The sequence below is a fragment of the Nycticebus coucang genome, chromosome 24 (assembly GCF_027406575.1).
Source record: "Nycticebus coucang isolate mNycCou1 chromosome 24, mNycCou1.pri, whole genome shotgun sequence".
Classification (NCBI taxonomy): domain Eukaryota; kingdom Metazoa; phylum Chordata; class Mammalia; order Primates; family Lorisidae; genus Nycticebus; species Nycticebus coucang.
In genome coordinates, this window is record NC_069803.1 from 3,611,271 (window position 1) to 3,620,777 (window position 9,507).

General features: G+C 51.2%; 1 protein-coding gene across 1 annotated transcript; it reads left to right on the top strand.

The window, feature by feature from the left end:
* The first annotated feature begins 407 nt into the window (after positions 1-407).
* On the top strand, positions 408-2,752 carry ADRB3 (adrenoceptor beta 3). The gene is made up of 3 exons (XM_053578773.1): positions 408-2,055; positions 2,432-2,494; positions 2,658-2,752. The coding sequence occupies exons 1-2, from the start codon at positions 854-856 to the stop codon at positions 2,469-2,471; spliced, it is 1,242 nt and encodes a 413-aa protein (XP_053434748.1). The 5' UTR covers positions 408-853; the 3' UTR covers positions 2,472-2,494; positions 2,658-2,752.
* The last annotated feature ends 6,755 nt before the right edge of the window (positions 2,753-9,507 follow it).

The following is a 9,507-nucleotide window of genomic DNA, read 5'->3' on the forward strand; positions in this document are numbered from 1 at the left end:
ATGGCAAATTTCCCCCATATCTGGAAAAAATAATACATATATATGTATATATCAGATATATATATTCAGAAAACTGGAGGGGAAAAAAGGGTAAGTGAAATAGAGGAAGGGAAAGGGGCCATATCTCACTAGAATGAATTCTTGGGAGAGGAGAGAAGTGAAGCGGCTGCCCTCTCTCTGCTACTTTATTTTATTTTATTTTTTTTTATTTTTGGCTGGGGCTGGGCTTGAACCCGCCACCTCCAGCATATGGGACCGGCGCCCTACCCATTGAGCCACAGGCGCCGCCCAAATCTGCTACTTTATTTTAAACATCTCAGCAGAGGGCACTCAAGCAGATGAGGAGCTGCTACCTTGCACCGTCTGCTGGACTGCCCAGGGCCACCTTTTCCTCTGACTCGTGGAAGGGTGGGATGGGAGTGTCCTCTCTTCCCCTTTCCCCAGTGTCGCTGCAGGACCTTCCAGGAAAGCAGGCGCAGAGCTCCAGGAAACCGGTGTTGAGGGAGTGCTGTGCTGACCCCTGGGCCTGGCTGTGGGAGGTGGGCAGAGGGGTCAGGGCATCTGCTACTCCAGCTTTGGCTAAAGGAGGAGGTGAGCATCCGTCTTGCCTCCCTACCCACTCCCCAGTTCTCCTCCCCAGGCCCCTCCATTGAGACTATTGGCTGCTGCCCCTTTAAGCACAGTCACTCCTCCCCCCAGAGTGGTGGCACCAAGAGGGTAGGAAGGGGGGAGGCTGACCGTTCCTGCTCAACCGGGAAGATGGCCCAGGCTGGGGGAGTCGCTCCCACGCCCCACTGCCCCCTCCCCTGACCAGGGTGATCTGAAAGGCTCCCGCCCCACGCGCGACAAGGGCATGGCTCCGTGGCCTCACGGGAACAGTTCTCTGGCCTCATGGCTAGACGCCCCCACCCTGGCGCCCAATACGGCCAACATGAGTGGGCTGCCCGGGGTGCCGTGGGCGGCGGCACTGGCCGGGGCGCTGCTGGCGGTGGCGGTGCTGGCCACCGTGGGAGGCAACCTGCTGGTAATCGTGGCCATCGCCCGGACGCCGAGACTCCAGACCATGACCAACGTGTTCGTGACTTCTTTGGCCACAGCCGACCTGGTGGTGGGACTCTTGGTAGTGCCACCAGGGGCCACCTTGGCGCTGACTGGCCACTGGCCGTTGGGCGCCACCGGCTGCGAGTTGTGGACCTCGGTGGACGTGCTGTGTGTGACCGCCAGCATCGAAACTCTGTGCGCCCTGGCCGTGGACCGCTACCTGGCGGTGACTAATCCGCTGCGTTACGGCGCGCTGGTCACCAAGCGCCGCGCCCGTGCAGCGGTGGTCCTGGTGTGGGTCGTCTCCGCCGCTGTGTCGTTTGCGCCCATCATGAGCCAGTGGTGGCGCGTAGGGGCCGACGCCGAGGCGCAGCGCTGCCACTCCAATCCGCGCTGCTGCGCCTTCGCCTCCAACATGGCCTACGTGCTTCTCTCCTCCTCGGTCTCCTTCTACCTCCCGCTCCTTGTGATGCTCTTCGTGTACGCAAGAGTGTTCGTCGTGGCTACGCGCCAGCGGCGCCTGCTGCGCGGGGAGCTGGGCCGCTTTCCGCCCGAGGAGTCTCCGCCGGCTCCGTCGCGCTCTCGGTCCCCGGCCTCCGAGCGGACGTGCGCTTCGCCCGAAGGGGCGCCTTCCTGCGGCCGGCGACCCGCGCGCCTCTTGCCTCTCCGGGAGCATCGGGCCCTGTGCACCTTGGGGCTCATCATGGGCACCTTCACTCTCTGCTGGCTGCCCTTCTTCCTGGCCAACGTGCTGCGCGCTCTCGGGGGCCCAGCTCTGGTCCCCAGCCCGGCATTCCTCGCCCTTAACTGGCTCGGTTATGCCAACTCCGCCTTCAACCCGCTCATCTACTGTCGTAGCCCGGACTTTCGCAGCGCCTTCCGCCGTCTTCTGCGCCGTCGCGGGCAGGAGGAGCCCCGCGCCGCGGCCGCCGCCTCCCCGGCCCGCGTCCCCTCGGGCGCCCCCGCAGCCCGGAGCAGCCCCGCGCCGGCCGGGCAGTGCCCACCACGCGATGAGTAGGTGACCCGGGCGGAGGGACCGCGGCTCGGGGTCAGGGAGCATTCGGTGTCTGCTGGGGTCAACTTGAATTTGGGGGTTGCTAGGAGAAGGGGGAGGATGGCGCTGCCTGGAGAGAGGAGGGAACAGGGAGAAGGGAACCAAAATGGGATCCAGGCCCTCTCCTTTCCCGGGTCCAACCACTAGGGTTGAAGCAAAGGAGGGCGGGCGGCGCTTTCTTCACCCGGAGGTGGGCCGAGGGCAGGCCGGGGGCGCTCCAGATGGGCCCTGGTTTTGGTTTTCTTTGGCCGCCCAGATTTCGACCTGCCTCTCACTTAAAAGAGACGACCAGTGGCTGTGCTATCTCTTCGGCCTCAGTTGCGCTTTCTCTTCAAGGTTTAATGGCTGTGAAGGTGAGACTCCACTCCGAGTTTGAAGGACAGACCCGAGCAGGAGCCCGTGAGTGCCGCATCTGCGGCCCCCTTGCCCCTGGTCGGGTTGGAGTTGGGGGTGGGATTTTTGTGGTGCCCTGATGCTTTTGTGTAATTGAATAGGCTTCCCAGCATTCCTTCCCGCCAGAGTTCCTGTTCCCACCCTCTGCTCTGTTCTATCCGTTTTTCAGGGCTTCGTGGGGAGTTACTTCCTAGCCTGAAGGGCAAGCAGCAGCAGGTTGGGAAAGACTCCGGCCTCTGTTCAGAAGGAGCCTGGAATCTCCTCTGAGCGGATCGAGCGGCGTGGGCCGTCCCTGCCAAGTGGGGTTCACTACCCTCTTCTTTCTCTTTCTGAAAGAGGTTTTCCAAACCCCACTCGACCTTCACTACCGTCTTGGTAGCAGCCTCAGCTGCTCCAGAGTGTCTGGGCTAGCTGCGTGGGGCACCTGTCACCTTGTTCACCTGTGTGCTTGGTCCTCAGAGCAGAGAAAACACCCCTGGCTCCCTTCCTTTTGCTGCCAAGACCCTGATGAAACCACTTGGTGTTCTCTAGGCTCTGAGACCAGAAAGTTAGAAAAGGTCAAGGTTTGGGGTTTGTCCTGAGCTCCCTCTGCAGGCACCAGCCTCTGTCACTTTTTCCACAGAACATCTCTGATCTACCTCACGGCGGTGTCAGGAAGACCTCTTTAGGGTTTGGGGAAACTCCTGGGTTCATAGGAAGGTGAACCATTAGAAAGGATTCTTTATTTTTCTTTTAAACTCAAATTAATAAATATTATTGAATGCAGTTTATCCTTTGCCCTTTTTTTCTCCGTTTGTTTTCTTTTCATAATCCACTCACTCCCTTCCCTTCAACTTAGAGCTGGCTTTTGACAGAGGCAGTAAATTATGACTAATCCTCACCCCTTTCTTCCTAATCCTCATCAAACAAAAAAATGAAAAGTCTGTTTAGATGAAGGGGAGTGAGCTTGACCCTTTGACCCTCCTGCTTTCCCACCGTTTTTGAAACTCTTGGAAGTCAGTTACAAGTGAGCAGCAAAGCCATGCTACCCACAGAACTTCAGCAGAGTGCCAGCAGGGGGAGATGGCCTGCTGTGGCCAGGCTCAGGGCATGGGGCATTTGCTGTCTCTCATGCTATAAGCCGTGGGGACTCCTAAGGGCCCACTGCCATCAGGACCAGTTTCGTTCAAAGCCTTATGTGCATGAGTGTGTGTGCACGCGCCCGTGTGTAGGCACAGACCATTGTTTGTATTGGGCAAATGTCTTGTGTTATACTCTGTTTCCCGGCCTTTCTATAACTTGGGCTGCAGGAATTTCTAATATTTTCTTGAAGTAAAACTGGAGTTACTAGTTTGAGCCTGTCAATACTTTTCTTCCCCTTATTTTAATTTTTATGAACCTTGTTTGTTATGGAAAGAACATTTCTTTCTTTCTTTCTTTTTTTTTTTTTTTTTGAGACAGTCTTATTTTGTCACCCTGGGTAGAGTGCTATGGCATCATAGCTCACAGCAACCTCAAACTCTTGGGCTCAAGCGATCCTCTTGCCTCTTTTTAAAAATATTTTTAGTAGAGATGGGGGTCTCGATTTTTGCTCAGGCTGGTCTTGAACTCGTGAGCTCAAGCAATCCACCTGCTTCCGTCTCCCAGAGTGCTAGGATTATAGGCATGAGCCACCACGCCCGGGCTGGAAAGAACATTTCTATGAAAATCACTGGATCATTTTGTGGGTTCTTATTTAAATTCCTTGAGCAAATATCACTGTCCAGGCTGATTTACAGCATACCCAGTAAATGACAAACATCGTGGGTGCTTGTGTGATGGAACATACAGTGTTGGTGAGGTTCAGGGGCTCCAGAGTTATAAAACTTTGATCTGCCCTCAGGACAAGCTTGGTGGATGTCCACATACGGATGTTCCCTGTGAATTGGACCTATCTATGTTCGCTCTTTTCTCCAGGAGTCCAGATTTTATTTCTTAGGATGTTTGCATACCAAAAATGACTTTCTCTTTTTCAAGCCTGAGCGGCATGAGATCTCCAGTGTCTGAGATGTGGAAGTTGTCTTGGTAAGGACTCAATTTTTTGAACTATGGCTCTTAGTGGAGGAAGAAGGTCTTACCTGATAAAAAAGAGAGCCTCGTCTCCCCATCTCTGGATATTTTCCTACATCACTGAGCAAAGCTGGCCAGCAAGTCCTCCGGTTGTGGAATTGTCCTTGAACATTGTCCAGAGCTCCTACTGCTTCGGTCTTCGTGGACACACACCCGTGTGCCAGCTGTCAGACTCCTGGGGGAATGTTTAGACTTGCGCTGGGGCCGTGGAGTCCATCTGCAGCTTGTCACCAGTGCCTCTGGCAGAGTGAGAGGCAGTCCCTCTGGTCGTTTCTCCAGCAACTTGTGGCCAGGTGTCACACCGAGGTAGATTTACATCCTTGGAAGGGAGCAGGCTGCTTTTGAGAGCATTCTGCCTGAGCACTCCAGCTGCAGAAGACAAACAACCGTCTCAGACCCAGTCGAAGTGAAGACTTACAGACCAGTGGGAGCACTGATCTGCTGAGGCCTGACTGCCCCAGAGACTGATAGTGGAGCTGGGCGTGTGGCAGATGTGACAGGGAAAAGGGAGCTGAGTTGGAGGAGAGAGATGGTGAGTTGGTTTTTCACAGGAGATCTACCCTCTGCACCAGGGGTTAGGCTAAAGAGGAGGTGGCTGGACTTTCCTGGGACTATTCTCAAGGCCAATTCTGCTGAGGAATGAAGGTGAGTCCAGGCTGTGACCCTCCAGGGCAATCCCTGGGCTTTCCATCCCACACCGCTTCATTCCTCAGCTTCTATTGGGCAGGAGCATCTTCTCAAATCATGCTTTCAGCTACCCTCCTCGTGGGTGTGGGGTGGGGCTTAGTGGGCGGGAGAAGGCTATAGAAATAGGGTTACTTTCTGTTTCTATCCTAAAAGCCAAAGATCCAGACCCCTCTCAGGCCTCTGGGTCAGTGTCTGTCCAGCCCGCTATGGGGAGTGCTGTTAACGTAAAAAGCAGCCGCTGAAGCACAGAGTGCAGCTCGGTTTACTTAGAAACTCCCGAAGGCCAAGGCCATCTCAGCTGGCATCCCTCGTCCCATTATGAGATCAAGGGAAAACAAATGGCTTTTCTCAGCTTCCTCATCTACAAAATAAACAGAAAATAAACTTTTTCTCTCCTTTCTCACCTGTAGAAGGGAAGGAGGGTGAAGGGATGGCTCCCCTAAAGCTGCCAAAAGTCCTGGGCGGAGCTTCGCGGCCTCGGCATTTGCTACCCCGGAGGTGCAAGTGGTGCCGGGCGCCCCCTGATGGCAACGTGAGGCACAGCAGCCCTGGGCCGTGCCGCTCTGTTTCCTACACTGGTGGCCATTTTCAAAAGGCCTGGGTTGTCAGCGCTGGAAGAGGCCATAGAACAAATTTGGCCTGACCCTTTATAAAACGGACAAAGAATCCTATTTCTAGAGAGGTGAGTTGAGTGTTCGAAATTATGTTAGCCGTTGAAAGGAAGCAATGGGCTAGTGTAAAAAGCACAGAATTCAGAGATGTTAAAACAGGAAAAAAAGGAAGGAGGAAAGGGACTATTTATTGAGCACTTGTTGTATGCCAAAGACTGTAAAAGGTGCTTTACAAATGCTATGATAGTTGGTAGTGACAAAAAATAAAAAACAGAGCTGCATAGAAACCAAATAGCTTGCTTGTGTTAAGCCCACTCTACCAGACTCCAAATTTTCTTTTCTCTAGCACACTGCTGAAAGACATTCAGTTGTATGACACTGAATTAGCCTCTCTGGCCTTTTCTTTGCCTGTGAATCAAATGGAGATTATGTTATTTCTCTACTTAGCTTATGCAGACTGGTTTTGAAGACTCAAAAATTTAGTGGATATGAAAGCAGTTTGGAAACGGAAAGGGCTCCTTCTGTGTAAAGTGGTGGCATCCAAGTGAGGGGCTAGAATGAGTAGCAGGCCTCCTGGTTATGAGCCGGGTGCAACCCTGCTTCTGTAGGGCGTGGACCCACAAGTCTCTGGGCACTGTGGGCATGCCCTGCCTCGTTCTTCCGCAGGTGTGTACCCCCTCAGACTACTTCCCTTGGCTTTCTATCCTTGTCACTGTATACTTCTATCTCTGGCTCTGTTTCCATGTTCAGACTCTGGTCTGGCTTGTGCCTGATATTTTGGTCCTGGTTTGGATCACCCCACCATTGCTGATGCAGCATTTACAATGAGATAAGTTTTAAGGATGGCTAGAGAGCCAGGCACAGTGGCTCACTCCTGTAATCCTAGCACTCTGGAAGGCCCAGGTGGGAGGATCCCTTGATCTCAGGAGTTTGAGATCTCAGGAGGAGTGAGATCCTATCTTTACTAAAAGTAGAAAAAAATCAGCTGGGTGGCTTGGTGCACATTTGTAGTCCCAGCTACTCAGGAGGCTGAAGCTTGATAATTGCTTGAACCCATGAGTTTGAGGTTGCTGTGAGCTTGTACTTTAGATGGGTGACAGAGTGAGATTCTGTCTCAAAAAGGAGGGGTGCGGGGCGGGCTACCCCATGGCAAGATGATCCCTTGAGCTCAAGAGTTCAAGACCAGCCTGAGGAAGAGTGAGATCCCTATCTCTGCTAAAAATAGAAAAATTAGCTGGACGTTGTGACTGGTGTCTGTAGTCCCAGCTACTCTGGAAGCTGAGGAAGGAGGTTCACTTGAACATAGAAGTTTGAAGTTGCTGTGTGCTAGGCTGATACTATGGCACTGTAGCTTGTGCATCACAGTAAAACTCTGTGTCAAAAAAAAAAAAAAAAGATGTGTAGAATGTTTATAACAGAAAGTACTTCTAGATACCAGGACCTTACGGTCCATTATGATAGGGGTTCATGAGAACAGAGCTCTAAGGACCCAGAAAGGGGAGGGAGGGTGCATAAATTTGCTAGGGCTGTCATAGCAAATTACCACACACTGAGTGATTTAAAACAATAGAGATTCATTCTCTCATAATTCTATAGACCAGAAGTCCAAAGTCAAGGTGTTGGCAGAGTCGTGCTGTCTGAAGGCTCTCGGGGAGGGTCCTTTCCTTGCCTCTTTCAGCCGTCTCTATATTATTTGGCTTGTAGTCGTCTCTCTCCAACTCCTCCCCCATCTGTGCCCCAATTGTTCTCTTCTTCTAAGGACATCAGTCATTAGATGGGTCCCAACCTAATCAATCCAGTACGACCGCATTTTAATTTGATTACATCTGCAAAGACCCCATTTCCAAATTAGGTTGCATCCACAAGTTCTGGGGGTTAAGATTTCAACATAGCTTTCTGAGAAACACAATTCATCACCTAACAGAGGGTATGAGGTTGGGTAGCTTAATCTTATGAGGGCAATATGATTACTCCTGGCCTGTCCATCTTATTCCTGCTACTTAAAATCCACATTTTTAAGGCTCTGTTTATGACCAGCCAGGAGAATGGTGGGATGCTTTCTACTCCTGGATTTCCATTTCTGGGCCTTTCCTCCCAACTCCCTGGGTCCAGATTTCAGAGATCTTAAAATCAAGTCTGATCTTGTATTTGTTGTCCTCCAGAGTAGAAGTTGCTGTCCACTCTCCATTCTTCCCATATTCTTTTAGGAATAAGATCCGTATGTTTCAGCTGGAAACATGGGTTTCTGGCTTAAAACACTTTGTAGCCTCACTTGCATTTAGGTGTAGCCATGTGACTAAGGGCTGGCCAGCTCAAACATGCTGTTCCCAGACCTGCCATAAAAGAGAAAGGGCCTATCTTCCCCCATCAACTCCTCCCTTTCCCCTGGAATGGCTGGAATGCAGGTGTGCTGGTGAAAAATGAAGCAGCCACTTTAGGTCATGAGACAGCAACCATGTGTTTAGAGATGGCAGAAGAAGCAGACATAAAAATCCTGGGTCTCTGGCAGCCATAATTTCATCCTTGGACTGCTTATATTTGAGACCCTTAAATGGAAGAGAAGTAAACTTTTATCTGTGTAAGCCACAGTTGTTTTAGCCTTATTTATTTATTTGTTCATTTATTATAGCTGACCCAAACAAATACATCAGCAAAGGGATGCTACAGAAGGCTATACCGTCTTTAGGAAATAAAGGTTCTACCTTCTTTAGGCAGGTGCACAGACATCTTCCTGGGTTCTACGATAAATATAGGTTGGGTTAATCCAGCCTGAAAACTGCTTTGCTCTGGTACCTCTCAGGGAACGGACATCTCTGTAGAGTCTGAACTCCCGTTGCACCTGGGACCAGGTCTGTCTCCTTGACATTGATTCTCGTGGGGATAATTATCAGCGAGCTTCCTGCGGGTGCCAGAACAGATTACCACAATTTTAGTGGATTAAAGCAACAGAAATTTATTCCATCATAGTTCTGGAGGCCAGAAGTATAAAATCAAGGTGTTGGCAGGGCTGGTTCCTGCTGGAGGCGCTGCAGAGAGAATCTCTTCCCTGCCCTTCCCCCAGCTTCTGGCCATCCTTGACATTGCTGGGCTCATGGACGCATCACTGCAATCTCTCCCCTGCCTCTACATGGCTTTCCTCCATGTCCTTGTGTGTCTTCTCCTTTCTGTCTCTTGTAAAGACACCTGTCATTGAATTTGGAGCCCATTGTAACCCAGGATGATCTCATCTCAAGATCCTTACCTTAATTACATCTGCGAAGATGTAATTCTGAATAAGGTCACGTTCTTTTTTTCTTTTTCTTTTTTTTGAAACAGGATCTCATTCTGTAACCCACTAGAATGCAGTAGAATTATCATAGCTCACAGCAACCTCAAACTCCTAGGCTCAAATGATCCTCCTGTCTCAGCCTCCAGAGTAGTTGCTATTATAGGCAATTGCCACTACACTGACCTAATTTTTCTATTTTTTGTAGAGATGAGGTCTTGCTCTTGCTAAGACTGGTCTTGAACTCCTGACCTCAAGGGGTCCTCCTGGCTTCACCTCCCAAAGTGCTAGGGTTACAGATGTGAGCCACTAAGCCAGGCCCCAAACAGGTCACATTTAGAGGTACAAGTGGACATGTCTTTTTTGGG